The sequence below is a fragment of the Crocodylus siamensis genome, chromosome 6 (genome assembly GCF_052110815.1).
Source record: "Crocodylus siamensis isolate JL-2025a chromosome 6, ASM5211081v1, whole genome shotgun sequence".
NCBI classification, from domain to species: domain Eukaryota; kingdom Metazoa; phylum Chordata; order Crocodylia; family Crocodylidae; genus Crocodylus; species Crocodylus siamensis.
In genome coordinates, this window is record NC_143400.1 from 13,298,377 (window position 1) to 13,313,470 (window position 15,094).

Genomic DNA, 15,094 nt, shown 5'->3' on the forward strand with positions numbered 1-15,094 from the left:
GCCTGGGAAGTGCAAGGGACCCACTTTGGTTTGTCCAGGGGTCAAACACCCCTGATGGGGACAGACAGACATCGATTCCAGGTGGGCACAGGCTCTTTCAAAATCAGGACAGCTTAAGTTTCCCTGGGTTAAATCATTCATGGATCCACAACCTTAGTGAACAGCCAGTAGCTGGATTTTAACTAAATCCTCAGATTTCATGAATGCACTGTCAAGAAGGGAACCAGGAGGGAATCTTGTATACATCCAACAGCTCCTGGCCCGCACAGAGGCAAGCACATCACCTGTTTCATACAGCCAAGAGCTGGCTGGCCAAAGCATCACTTACCTCCATCAGACTGAGAGAGAAGTGATATTCAGGGGCTGTGAACAGCAGTGGATTTGACCTAGTGAAGAAGCACTGGGGGACTAGATTTTTAAAGGCTTTTAAGCATCTTACTTCCATTGATTTCAAGGAGAACTGTGCACCTTTCTCCATAGATACCAATGGGATTTCAGGTCTGCCTCTTGCATAGCATACATTTTTTTCACCCTGTTCCTTAAACCAGGTCACGGCTATACCAGCATCTGTTTATAACACCCAGATCAAGTCAGCTATGGACAGGGCTGCTGCCCGTAAATGATAAGCAGGCAGAGAGATGGCAATTTCCCTTGCAGAATGCATGGGCTCCTAGTCACAGAACAGTCTAAAGCTTTGGCTGAGCCGATTACAGTATATTAGGGTCAGGTCAGCACGGTGTGTGGGTGATGGTGTGGTCAGGAACAGGATAAAGATGTATGTTCTGTTACATCTGTGATTGGACATGTCTGTCCCAGCTATTGAGACATGAGAAACCAGTTTGAGTAGCATGTCCTGGGAGAAAGACTGTGGGCCTCACCTATTCATATTGTACTCACTTCTGTCCAGAAAATCATTCATTAGAAATCTGAAGTCAAACACACTGGAATTGGCCAAACTTGAAAGAAAATGCATGTCCAAATGGCTGCGTTTAAAAAATGAACAAAGGGGAAATATTCTCCCAAGTCTGCAATTTCTTTCCACCCATTTAGTGACCAAGGAATAGCCTAGGGTCGAAGTTTTCAATTCCTGAATTTTGAAGATGCATATTGGGCAGAGGAAAACAGGTTTTGATAGTATTTTTGTAGGTCCCCTCCCTAGATTTGTAGCCCTCTATGGAACTGGGTAGAATTTTCAAAATTTGAATTATTCAATTAAACATCTGCATTTGATAGGGGAGATGACAGAAAACATTTTTTCATTAATTTTTTACAAATTTACCTCCTTTGGTTTCAAGAGCTTCATTAAATGCCTCCAAATTTCACAATTTCAGTGACAATTTACAATTCTAATAAAACTTTTACTGAATATTCCTGAATCATTTCTTCCTGCCCCCCCACCGCAGCAATTCTAATTGATACCTGATTGGCATGAGTTTTAATTAAGGTAAGATTTAGATACTCCTCTATATTCCCCACTCCCTCCTCCTACATCTGGCTAGTGAAATGACAATATCTGTAATTTTTGTTTTTAAGATGCAGCTTTTAACTGCATTGCATATATTTTGAAGCAGTATTTCCCCTTTGTACCATTCCAGAATGCAACAGGGACTTTGGAAGGGAAAAAAAACTTAGCTATTATTTGCAAAAAACTGGCAAAAATCTGATTAGTTTTGCAGATCTACTGGTGGGGGCATTAAGATTCAAATGAACATCAGGAGAGTGCACTCAAATTGAGGGCTTGATTCTTATTCATCCTAGAGTCCCTTTGCAGAGGCTTGGAGGTACAGAGGGTACCCCATTAAGTGCATATGAATTATATCTCATTCCCTGGTCAGGGAACCACCTAAACCAGGGCATTTAGGCTAATCTACACCAGCTGAGGATCCAGCCCAGTCAGCTGCAATTTCGTGATGGAGATTTATTACTATTTTGGTTTAATTGGCCATTTTTCAATCCAGTTGGATTTGAAAGTGGCTAAACGTAGCCAAGTCCCCGAAGCAAGAAGCTCACCCGGGGACTGAGCTTTCACAGAGCAGAGCTGTTTTGCCTATAACCCCCACCCCCCAGCAAAGGCAGGGGACTGCTTTGTCCTGAAAGGCCAACCACTTTGCTGCAGGAGCCCAGGGCGAGCAAAAAGATCTACCCCTGACCACTCACGAGCTAGATCAGGAGCAGAACCGAAGCACCCCAGGCTGGGGTGACTCCCCCTGGTCTTAGGCAAGGGAGCAAATTGGATCGAGTTGGATCTGGGCTGAAGAAGGTGTACGTACGCACAGGGAGGAGATTTGGGCACAAAGAGCCTGGGGGATTTGGAGCTGAAATGGGCATGGCGCATGCGTGTTGGTGCGTGCATCCAGGGGGCTCATGTGCACAGCACCCACAGACAACATCCTACGGATAGTTCCTCTTCTCTAACCCTTATCACCGAAGGCACTCTACTCTCAAAATTAGGTCTGGTCTGATCAGCAGGGCCTGAGCCCGAGCCCTCCCTGACTCCCGGCTGCGAGTGGGCAATGGTCACTGACAACAGCTCGAGGGCAAGCCCCTCTGGTGACTGGCTTTTTGGTGAAGTTATTTTGTCCTTTCCCTCCCTCCCCCTCCCTGCTTTGCTCCATCCTACGCTGCTCTCAGCCACAGAGTGCCTTATGTACTGCATACGTTGCCTGCTGCGCTAGAATGAATGCCTACAAAAGTCCTAAAGCTAGTTCTCAGGCAGTTGATAATAAGTCCCGTCCCGCCCCGCCCACCCCACCCCGTTGATTTGCCCCGCTGTCCCCCCTCCCGTGTCCCCTCCCCACCCTGCCATGGGTAACAACCCCACCCGCTCCCCCCCTCCCTATCCCCAGGAGCGAGCACAAAGTAGCTTTGAAGAGAGCGGGGAGCTGGTTATGTTACCCAGGTGTCCAGCCGCATGCGCTTTACAGACGGGCTCTCCCCCTCGGCCTCTGTCGTGGGTCTCAGGAGACCGAGGGATGAGCTGAAGTCAGCCCGGGCGGGGTCTTCCCGCTCATTGCCTTCGTAGGAGCTGGCGTTGCTGCTGAGGCTGTCGACGGGCGAGCGGCCCGTGGGCTCGTGGCGGTTCTGGTGTGGGAAGGAGGTCAGCGGCGTGGCCGTGTTGCGCTCCCGGTTGGGCGAGACGGGCTCCGACTTGATGCTGATGTTGGGGTTGGTGTTGACAGTCAACGTGGTGGCGTGAGATAAGTGGCTCGCTTGTCTGCAGGGGAACAAGGGTTGGAAAGGGAAGGAGAAGGGAACGGGAGGGGAGCACAAAGGAAGAGAAAGATGGAGAGAAGGTCAAAGGTGGAGACAGGGAGAGAGAGAAATGCAGATTATTTCCATCATCTTGCATTCAAAAGCTTGTCTAATGATGCTCTCATAGTCTCTAGCGGTGCAGCTTGACCCTGTCTTCTGACTGACTTCGGACCAACACAGCTAGCTACCACGCTCTACCTTTATCCCAACCACGCAGTTGGTCCCATAAAAGAGATCGCCCACAAAAACCCTTGCCTCTCCCATTGTTCACAGCCTCTTTGATCGCAAGCCCTTCTGCCCTGTTCTCTCGCAGCTCTTTCATTTCAAGTACAGCCAGGACAAGGAGAGGGCATGGAGTTTGCAGAGCTCCCCTGGCCAGAACATATCTCTCAAGGCCTTGAATAGGACTCTCGCCGTTAACACCCGTCCCTTTGGTACTCGGGGCTGGCTTTCCTGACGCAATGACCCAGTTACACCACTCCAGAGAGGCCCCCGTTGTGCTGTCAAGGAGAATCAGGCAGTGAAATGTGGTGCATGAGGGATGACAGACAAGTGTCAACCACAGGAGGCCTCTAAGGATACAGGATGCTGGTGTCATAGGGATCACACCGACATCTCACCAAACAGCCCAGCCAGCACCGAGTGCTCCACTGACGGATGGGTGAAAGTCCCTTGTACCTTGCAATGCCTGGGACTGGGGGCTGGAAAAGGTGACAGGGACTTGGGCTGCGACTTCTTGCAGCACCTCAAGTTACTTTCTCTGCATGTCTGCCTATCCTTTGCTCATGTTCCCAACCCCAAGAAGCATCGCCGTATTGCACTCAGACCTGGGCATCAGTCCCATTCACCTGGGCGGAGGGGGAAGAATGCTCCCTGACCGGTGGCACAGACAGAGTAAATTATCCTCCACATGCATAGCTGTCTTGGAAGGAAATAAACCCCTTTCTAACTGGCTCCATTAAACTGGGCTCTTATGGACCTCTGTACAGCGCCTGGCATTGCGTGGGCAGGAGTGTAGCTAAGGCCACACGTGCCACCGTCACATAAACAATAACTGATGGGCTGTGCTAACGTGTGAACTTTCAAGAGCTCTCTGCTAAAGTGACACTAGGGTTTTCAATACCAGTAACTGAGGTTTTCTGATGTTTCTTTTCATGTGGCTTCTGTCCCTCTGCCCCCTCCTTGCACACGCAAGATCATGCCACGTGCAGAAGCAGCTCAGAAAGGAAATCTGAAATCAAAAGGCAGTTCTCTTGACTTGTTTTGCAAAATCTTTTCTGCTTTTCTGGATGCTAAAAGTCATCTAAGATGGAGAGCTGAGAAACTTTGCAGGGAGGAGAGATTTTTAATTGGCTGCAGAGGAAAAAACCCCTGACCATCCATCTAAGACATCACGGAGAATATTTTGCGGTATGCCGCAGCTACTCAAAGCTGGGTGCAGTACTGAGACCTTTCTGTCGTGACAGATCCAGTTCCTACCAACTGAGCTAAAGAAGACTCTCCATTTGCTGCTAGTACTACAGGGCCCTGGACACTCTGTTCTGCTTCCATCCAGGTAGACCTCAATAGCACCCGGTGGTCTGACTCATCCTACCCTAAGCCTGTGGTCTAGATGCACTTGTATCATCCTCACTGCTTCTTGCCAGTGGGAGATGTTCATAGAAGCACAGAATCATACAAAATGAAGGTGTGAAGGGACCTCAGGAGGTCACATCTAGTCCAATCCCCTGCTCAAAGCAGGACCAGCCCCAACTACATCATTCTATCCAAGGTTTGAGCTGGGCCAGGTCTTTAAAAAACTCCAAGGATGGAGACTCCACAACCTCTCTGGGTAGCCTTTTCCAGCACTTTACTACCTTCCTAGTGAGAAAGTTTTTCCCAATATTCAACCTCAACTTCCCTTGCTGCAGCTGGAGCCCATTGCTCCTTGTCCTGTCATCTGCTACCACTGAGAACAGTCCAGCTCCATCCCCTTTGCAACCACTCTGCAGGAAGCTGAAAGCTGCTATCAAATCCCCTCTCAGTCTCCTCTTCTCCAGGCTAAATAAGCCCATTTTCCCTCAACTTCTCCACATAAGTTATGTGCCCCAGCTCCCAAACCATGTTCATGCAGGGAGGGAATCAGACCATAGCAGAATCTGGACCCCATTCGATAAGGTCAGGGTCAGATCTGATGTGGATCTGAACTAAGATGACCCCACTGATACTGATTTCCCCCTTCCATGGGACTGGGCTCAGGTGTGCATCCCAGGGGGTCAGGAGAAGCAAACTGTGTTTCTAAGAGGGCCCATAGATGCGTCTGAATCAGGAACTGTGGGTCAGGTTGATCTAATTGCATCTAACTGCCAGTTTCTAAAGCAAAAACTCCTTCTGCCCAGATAACACCCCCCTCCAATGCACCACCCTCCTTTGCTCCATCAAGGACAGAGGGAGGTCACACATGCCTGCACAGGCAGGGCTCCTGCCCGCTCTGCTGGGAATGCTGCCTGAGTGTCGGATGTGCAGCACTCCAGCAGACCCCGGGCCTAACAGATCTGGCAGGCTGCCTGCAGCTGCAGTCAGCTCTTTCCCCTTGGTGAGTCACAATGCACCTGCTGGGGAAGCGTGCGCACGTGTGTGTGTGTGTGTGCGCGTGTGTGTGTGCGTGTGTAGATCTGATCCTGGATCCAAAGTCTGTGCACCTCCAGATCTGATCCTGTATCTAAAGTGTGCATGTGTAAATCTGATCCTACATCCGAAGTGTGTGTGCAGATCTGATCCTGTATCCAAAGTGTGTGTGTCCAGATCTGATCCTGTATCCATAGCGTGTGTACGTGTGTGCACGCATATGTGTTCAAAAGAACTGTCACTTACTGGGTCAGACCATAGGCCCATTTTACCCTCTCTCCTGTATCCCACCATGGCAAAGAGCAGATGTTTAAAAGAAGCGACCTGGGTCTGAGCAGGGTGTTTCCCCCTGTTCCTCCTTCCCTTCCAGCCTCCAGCAGTGAAGGTCCAGGAATGTCCGATTCAGAGGCTGTCCCCCTCACTCCCGTGCTCAACAGCTACTGATGCCCCCTTTCCTCCAAGAATATGTCCACTCCCCTTTTGAATCTGGTTGAAGTGTCAGCTTCCACCGCATCCTGTGACGGTGAGTGCCACACATCAATTACACACAGGGTGAAAAAGAACTTCCTTGTGTTGAACTCACTACCTACTAGTTTCATTTTCACAGTTCTTATATTGTGAGAAGCAGTAAATAATAGATCCCCATTTCCTTTCTTTTCACCATTTAGTATTTTGTAAACCGTGGTCCTGTCGCCCCCCCTTGAGCGTCTCTTTTCTAAACTGAACAGACCTAACCCCTTTATCCCTCCTGACCTGGAAGCCCCTATGTACTGCTGAACATCTTTGTTGCCCTTCTTTGGCTCTTCTCTAGTTCTTCTATATCCTTTTTGAGATGTGGGGACCAGATTTGGGCGCCATATTCAAGGTGTGGATGCACCATGGATTTATAAAGGGGCATCGTGATACTTTCAGTTTTGTTCACAATTCCCTTAACCATCCTCAACATGTTGCTTGCCTTTTTGATGGCTGTAGGACGGGAGGCATCTTTAAGAGGAAAAGCCACTTCTAGGGTTAAGGCACTGGGCAAGGCAAGGATGAAAGAGCCAAGTTGCTTTGAGGTGGCCTCACATCAATGCTTCTGAAAACAGTTCCCAGTGTAAACGCTCTATTCCAGACTAGAGGTGGATTTTTCTCCAGAACAAATCACCCACGTTGGATGTGCAACAGTGATTCTGTGATCTTTATTCCCTCCCCTTCCAGAGGGTCCACACAGAGAATGAATTCAACATAGTGCTCATGAAACACCGTCTTCCCACCGTTTAGACATGCCCTGAATGTTTCCGGGGCCTTAGGTCCCCAGCTGCAAAGTTGGGATAAATAATCTCTTTCTTTGGGTATTCAGACTGCAAGATATTTGAGGCAGGGATCGTCTCACCCCACAAGTCTGCACAGCACCTCAGACACCACAGCCGTGACTGTCTCCGGGGTGTTCCCTGATATAATGACAGGGTTCAGATATAGAAGTCAGTGGAGGCCAGGGCTGGTCTGAGTTGGCTCTGCGTGGGGACACGGGCTGCCCACAATGTTTGAAGAGCCTGGCTGCTATTCAATCTTTGGGGAAGGACACAAACCCATCTTAATTGATAGTGCTATTTCCAGCCTGCAGTGGGACGTGGAACAGGACTTCAGTGTTACCCAACGGTGGGGCAACGCATCAAGTTCTACCAGTTCTGCCCGTGGGTGGGATCAGCCCCAGCAGGGCCTCAAACATTTTACTTTCCTCTTGCAATGACACATGGATCCAGGGCTGGTCAGAAATGTTCTGTTGCAAGGGTTGCCCGTGATAAAAGTGGGGTTTTAGCTGCTTGGCTTCTTTTTAGGTCGGGCAAAAAAGAAATGCTTCTTTCTGGGGAGCTGGAAAACTATGCTCACTCAATGCCTCATAGCAGCTGTTAGCTAACTTCCTCATGTCCCCATTTTCAAGGCCCCCCCCAGCCAGATCTCCCCCATAGTGTACCAGCATCTCCGGACTCCCACAGTGCAATTTTTCACTGAAAAGTCCATTTTTTCCCTCACACGAGACAGGTCCTTTTCCCCCAACCACGTCTTCGTAGAGCCTTCCCACTTTGGGCTTCAGCATCATGTATCCAGAGCACAGCAAATGCAACCAAAAAAAAAGGTTTCCCCAATGACTTCACGTTTCCAGGTAAGCACTTGAGATGCCCAGGAGGCAGCATGGATTAGAAATCAACCCTCTCCAATATGAAGGCAATAAGAATACGCTGGCCTTGCCAAACAGGACATTTTACCACACCTTTAACTCTCCTATGGAATATGAATTTTCATTTCTACCTGGGAGAACTTTTACAATTTTTTCTCCTATTCCTGATGAAGGGTGCTTGTGCCTGAAAGCTTGCAAAAATCTAGTTGGTCTAATAAAAGACATCACCTCTACCATGAGTTCTGATTCCTGGTCTTCTCAAGCACTTCCAGAGGAAAACCTCACAGTATCTTACCAGAGGCACTACCGGGCAGCTCAGCTGAGTCAGGACTGATCCTGCCTTGACTACATATGACCTCAAGAAGTCCCTTCCAGCCTGATTTTCCTATCAGCCTATGAATCCTGTGGGATACATCCATAATAGTCTCCTTGTTTTAAATGAGAAGGACAGTGAGACACAAGAGAAGGAACATGAATTGGCTTCCAGGGGCAAGTCAGGATTGGTACCCCGGCGTCCTAGCTTCTCCTAACCCCTTTGCTCCCTGACCTGTTGCAGTACCTGGCAGGGTGACCTGTTCCAGCCAACACCTCCATCAACCCCCCACCCCTGCAGTGACCCAGGCCCCCGCTTCACTTACATTAAGTTGCTTAGCGATACAGGAACCAGGTGTTGCTGCTGTGGCTGTTGCTGCTGCTGGGGCGGCTGTTGTTGTTGGGGCTGTGGCTGCTGCGGCTGTTGGGGCTGTGGCTGCTGTGGCTGTTGTTGCTGCTGAGGCTGTTGCTGCTGCTGTTGCTGCCAGGAGGAGATATTGCCCAGAGATAATCCACCCGGAGAGCTGAATGCCGGCAGTGACGACAACTCGGCACTGGTCAGCTGATAATCTGAAAGGGAAGCCAGGCCAGCACCATGAGAGGGGTGGGATAATAGCCTTCAAATACCCAAAGGGTGAGTGTAGAGAGGATGGAGATGGGCTTTTCTCTGTGGCTGCAAGGGACAAGAATAGGTGCAACAGCCTCAAGCTGCCACAGAGAAAATTAAGCAGATGAGGAGGAACTTGCTGAGGATAAGGATGGTCAAGAGTTGGAACAGGCTACCGGGAGAAGTGGTGGCGTCTCCATCCTTGGAAATGTCCAAATGGCTCACAACACAGTCAAGTGGTTCTGACTATCTGCTTTAACAGACTGCAGAGGACTGGACTGCACACGCATGCTCACACATGCGGCTATAGATACCGACTGTTCACAGCTGTAGTACACAAACACTATGTGCACATGCACTGAAACCAGTGTTTGTGAAATCCAGCAGAGGGCAGCGGCCCAGAGACACATATATTGGCAGGCATGAGTGTGCAAACACACATACACACATTGCCAGTACAGTAGTACACAGCAGTAGCAACTTGTACCCATACACACTCAGACCCTCTTTCCCTTCAATCTACTATCATGGCACATCTACATTGAGCACAGACACACTGATTGCACGCCTTGCATGCAATGGTTCATGCACAGCCACATACACACAGCAGAGGGCAGCAGCATACATGCACACGGGCGCACACGCTTAGCCAACATATTCCTTTCTGTACAGGTCATTGAACATCGCTTGCACCCTACAGCTGAGCTGAGCAACAGAGAGGAAACGGAAGCAGGAAATCAAAGGAAACATCCCGTCGCATAGCATTAGCTCATAGCTGAACCAAAGCTTGGCCTGTTTCTCAACGCAGCAATCAGTGTTGTGGGTTTGATCAGTGCCTGATGTTGTTATGAAAGCTCCCCCAGACACCCAGCCTGTCAGGAGATGCAGGTACACGTTGGCTTTTCTGCTGTTTGATATCGCCAGGGCTGTGGCTCTCATGAAGTTCACAGGATCACATGGCATGGCCCCTGCTCCTTATATCTGTTACCCACCTCCCTCATCCAGCTCAGAGCTCCTCTCATTCCTTCCAGCTCCCAGAAGAGTGAGTTGTCTCCTTATTCCTAACACCCTGGAGCTCACCACGTCTCTGTGCCAGGTGCTGTACATGCACAGGATCAGAGGCAATAGATGAAGCTTGCAAATATGCCTCAGCTCAGGGGCTGGCTGCTAATCCTGCTGCTGGAAACCAGAGCCACCCGCAACCCCTTTCTCTGCCATTACAAATGCTTGCTCTTCCACACTCCCTGGTATACTTGTACCCCAGGAGGCCCTTGAGGGGCATGAGGTCTCCTCTCCCTTGGTGCTCAGTCCCTCCAAATGGCCTGCTTGGACCTTTCCAACCAGTGGCTTTTTTGAAGACTCTCATTAAAAGGACACCACGGGCAGCACCACCCAGAACCCAGTTCCATATTGCATGGAGGGTGGGGTACATTCTTCCAGGAAACAATCGAGCTGGGTCGGATGCTCTCCCTAGGCGGTTCCCCTGTACTGTCTCCTCCAGTCTGATGCATACACAATAGATCTCAAATACCCCAGCATGAGTGACCGGCTCATCGCACTCCTCCCTCCCTCTCACCATCATGCTGGGCGTTTGTGGTTTCTGTCTTCCCCACCCCAATGGGGACAAACGTGCCTGCAGCCGCGGCACACAAGGAGATGGCTGCAGGGGACCTGAACCGCTGCCAGAGCTGCCGGGCAGATTGGGGCCGCACCCTCCAGAGAGGCCCGGGACTGGGTTCTCTGGTTTGGAGCTCCTGATGCCCGCGGGGTGTGACGGGCCTCACTGGAGCCAGAACGAGGAGATGGATCTGGAATCTGTCTGCTAGGAGCTTCCAACACCCCACCTTGAGTGAGACTTACAGACTTGGCACTAGGAAAGATGCAGAACATGCACCAAGCAGTGCTCTGCACAGGCTACCTGAGTTCCAGGTACAGGCCACCTCATGTCCCCTGGGGTTGTCATTTAAGGCCACACCAGAGAATGAATCAGACACCTCCCAAACTGGAATCATGGATCTCTAGAGCTTTAGCCAAACACCAAGCTGTGGGGGTCTCATCCTCTGGGTGCAGGAGCATATGCACACAAGCTGCAAATGATGCATGAAATGCAGAGTAGCTGGAGAGCCAGAGCTCCAGTGACCCAGCTCTTTCCTGCCCCTCATTCCAGGCCAAGCACCTCTGTTTCACTTAAGTGTGCATATTCATATCCCCGCCTCCTCAACACAAGCAGGAGGAAGCCTGAGCGTCTTGGAGCACCTGGGCCTGATTTCCATCTACAGTCACTGCACCAACCAACTGCTCAGCCCCTCTGTCAATCTAATTCAATGGCCGGGAGAGGTGGAGTGGTCTCCCAAAGGAAATAACATCATCTCCAGCTTAGGACTTCCTTCCAGCCATGTGTTTGTGCATCCTGTCTGCTGGGGGTAGATCCCCCAGCTGCTGTCGCCCCAATGATCCACTGGTTTATATGTACTCGGGAGATATTTGGCATTGTTAAGGCGTGGAGGGAAAAAAACCCACCGGTGTTGGACTGCAAGGGCTGTGGGGCAGGGTCTGGCTCTCGCTATAAGCACAAACAGACTAAACAGTTATGCTAGTGGAAAAAGGAGTCAGGAGGAAATGTACCACAGCTCAACTGAACCTGCTGTAACTGCTTCATCTGTCTGTTCTATCCATGGTAAATGGAAGCTAAACCAGTCATTTGCCACCTATTTCATTCTGGGATAAAATCACTGCAGCTTAGTATCGCCTACCAAAGGGCAAGAGAGGACAGATGGAGCAGTTACAGGACATCAGATGTCCACTCAAAAGCAGTAAATCTCCCCCCACACACTGATGCAGGACAACTCTTCATCCATCCACATCCTTTGTGTGAGCACAGCAGCTGGCAAAATGTGCTCCTGATTTCAGTGGGGTTTTCTCTGCCCTAGTCATAGCACTAATGGTCATTTAAAAGCATCTCTGCTCTCAGGCCCAAGGGTCAGAGGAGAAGGGCCCCATGCCAGCATATTTTTGCTTTTTGCAAGGGCAAAAGAAACAGAGGTTCAAAGTCTACCCTAATGCAGGACCATTTCCAACTGAACACCTATTGCAGGCATTCTGGCAGGGTCTAAGCCAGTGCTTCTCAACTTTTTTAGACTCAAGGCACCCCTTGGAAAATGCCAGCACTTAGTTTCCACTGTATTTTGTCTATAGAAAAATACTAGAGTAATTCTGCTGTTGCAAAGAACACAAGGGAGACCAAAACAGGTCATTTCTTAACACTCCAGATTCCTTTAAAATCTCTGGGCTTACTCTGTGAACCATGTTCGCACACTTAACAGTGCTAATACTGTGTGATACCCTGCAGCACCTTTAAAAGGCTCTCAGGGCACCCCTGGTTGAGACTCACTGGTCCAAACCTTGTGCTGGATCCTCTGCCCAAGGCTGGGTTCCTCACAAGAAGCCTTCTAGTCACATCTGAACACAAACCTGTTGGGCAACACCTATTAATTACAGAGGGTGTTTCCAACACACCTATTCTGCATTCTTCCAGACAGGCAGCTTTGCAACAACATTTTTATCTGACAGTCTATGAGCAGATGCCAAAATGAGTTATACAGGAAACTAACCAGCCCTGCAGTCTGCATGAGCATTTGACAGGTTTCATCTGCATGATCCCTTTAGAGCAGACAGGTGTCCTATAGCTTCCCTATTCCTTCCTAGTCCCCATCAGCTAGAAACTGATTTATGCCCAGAAACGGGATGGCTCATCGCCCTTCAAGACATCCTGGATCTAACAACCATTTACATAAAAGTTCCTTACACAACTTCTCTGGAGTAGGTGTGACTGCAATTAGCATCCACTTTATGGGTATCACTCCCTGTCCTGGTACAACAGGGCCACAGGATGAGTAAAAATCATGTCCTCAAGATCTTTGTGGATATAACAAGGGATATCCCCATTGTCCCTACACATATCCCTGCCTTCACTTTGATCCTGCTAAGGCAGCTATTTCCACAGGCTGATTATGCTTCAGTCTCAATAGGCAGGACAGTTCCAGGGAGGTTGCTCTTACCTGTGTTGTATGCCGTGGGCATGGCAGAGAAAGGCAGGCCTTGTGTCAGCAAACTCGGGGTGGCCACTGAGACGACTGGTGTGGTTAAAGAATGAGTTGCTTGTGAGACCCCTAACCGCTGTGTGTTCTGCTGCAGAAGCAAAAGGAGAAGCAGTTAGAGCCCTGGAGGGTTGGGGTTTCCAATGGCTACTGGGTTTCTTCCACCTGCCTCTGAAGCAGTCAGCACTGGGCAGAGACAGACAATGTTTAAATTCAGGTGAGTCCGATCCAGTTCAGCAATCCTGATACACAATGGATCATGCAAGGTTGCAGCACGCGAGTTAGTTTCTCAGGACACCCATGCAATCCATTGGACAAACTAGTTTTATCTAAAATGCAAAAAACTCAAGTCCTTTTGGCTGCCGTTGGGGGATCGAAGTGCGATGAGTAAAGCCCAAGGGGATATTATACCAGAATAAGGAAGGGTGTGGATTTAAGGTGCTCTCACAATTCTGAGTCACTCATGTGGGCATGGTCACTCTGGCTTGCAAATTGGGAGCCACTTAAATCAGAATAAAAATAGGATCTCTTATTCCAGTTTATCAGCATCCACATAGAGCAGAACAGCTGGTTTCCCAACTGCTATTGCAGTCCATTTCCCTGTGCAAACATGTTCTTAGCAAGGCAGAGATATTGTGCTGACCCTCAGTACCTGAATGAATGTGACCCCTGTGCCCTATTTGCTAAAAATCAATGGCCGCCCCAGGGACCTCTCCGATGCAGAGACACACATTGTGTCTCTCCAAACAGTGCCCTCTTTCAAGGGGAAAGGAATCTCTTTCCCCTTAAAGCCTGTCTCTGGAGGTCCCTGAAGGCACAAAGCCCTTTCACACTGCTCTTGCAAGGAAAAAAAATGGGGGGGGAAAATCAGATCTTGAAGTAGGCCTAAGCCCAAAATCTTATGGTAAGTGAGAATTGATCCCCAAAAGCCAGGGCCTGGAAACAGCAGCTTACTTACAGCTCACAATTTCATGCCACGCCGGCTTGCAGTAAGCAACACTCTCAGGCCCTATTCATGCAGGTAAAACTTGTTGACATTTGAATGCTTTCCCACTCCCTCCTGTCACTGTAACACCCATGCAGGTTGCTAATTGTTCCAAGTTAGCAGTCATTCAAGAATATAATAAAGTCAGGCACATGCTCCTGAGTGAAGCTGCTTATCAGGGTAGGCTCAGTGGATGGTTACTGCTCTATGCTTTAGGAGACAGTTTCTCAGTGTAAATCGAAGGAATAGGGTGGCATGTCTTTAAAGACACAGCGAACCCTCTAGTAGTGCTCACCGTGTTCGGGGGCTGCCGGGAGCGCACCGACTACATTAGCAAGGGCTGAAGCTGCTGGCAAAGGGTTAAGTGGATTGTGCTGCCTGACTCACGGAGGGGCAGGTGACTCATCCTCCCTGCTGTGTACAAGGAGGTGGGAGTAGCTGTTTAGAGAGACAGAGAGGATCTCGGGTGTAGGCTGGGCAATCTGGAAGGAGAGTCTGGGGAGCTGAACTGTGTGTTAGCAGAGCCAAACGCAGGCAGGAGGAGTGTTTGCACTCAAAGGGATGAGTCTGGAGCACTGCAAAAATATGGCCACCTTGCTCTGAAAGAGCTCACAGTGCTCTACTAAGGAAGGCAGGATCCTTAGCCCTGCTCCACAGGAGCAAAATGGGGAGTGCCAAGAAAGTCACCTGCAGGCCAGTGGCAGCTACACCCAAGACTACCAAGCTCCATCCACTCAGTCATGCTGCCATCTCGCCAGGAGGGAAAGCCTCTGTGTCACTCCCCTTTGAAGAACCCCCAAGCCCCTGGTCCTGAGTACCACCCCCCACTTTTAATGATGCCTTACAACCTTTCCTGGATGTGGCCACCCTGTCAGCCATCTGCCCTGCACCACAACAGTGTTAGCACAGAGTAGTAGTGATTGCTGCAAACTGTGCAGTCATGAGAAGGAAACCAGGGGCCAGGAGGAGACCAAATCATGCATGGAGACCAGGGTACAGGAGCAAACTCGAAGGCCAACTACTTCCAACTAAAGCAAGCAATGAGCTTCTGAATGTGCCCAGAACCCAATCTA

The 15,094-nt window shown here is 49.7% G+C and overlaps 1 protein-coding gene across 11 annotated transcripts in view; it reads right to left on the reverse strand.

The window, feature by feature from the left end:
* Positions 1 to 2,835: 2,835 nt before the first annotated feature.
* The window catches only part of MEF2D (myocyte enhancer factor 2D), a 115,572-nt gene continuing 103,313 nt past the window's right edge, over positions 2,836 to 15,094 (reverse strand). For 8 of the 11 annotated variants that reach the window (XM_090052866.1, XM_090052875.1, XM_090052871.1 and 5 more), the window contains 3 exons: positions 12,998 to 13,127; positions 8,659 to 8,902; positions 2,836 to 3,214 (listed from right to left, as the gene is read on the reverse strand). In XM_090052866.1, the coding sequence (XP_089908992.1) occupies positions 2,887 to 3,214; positions 8,659 to 8,902; positions 12,998 to 13,127 (702 nt within the window). In that variant the 3' untranslated portion in view covers positions 2,836 to 2,886. The remainder of the gene's footprint in view (positions 3,215 to 8,658; positions 8,903 to 12,997; positions 13,128 to 15,094) is intronic. The other 3 variants (XM_090052872.1, XM_090052874.1, XM_090052870.1) reach the window with 1 other exon arrangement.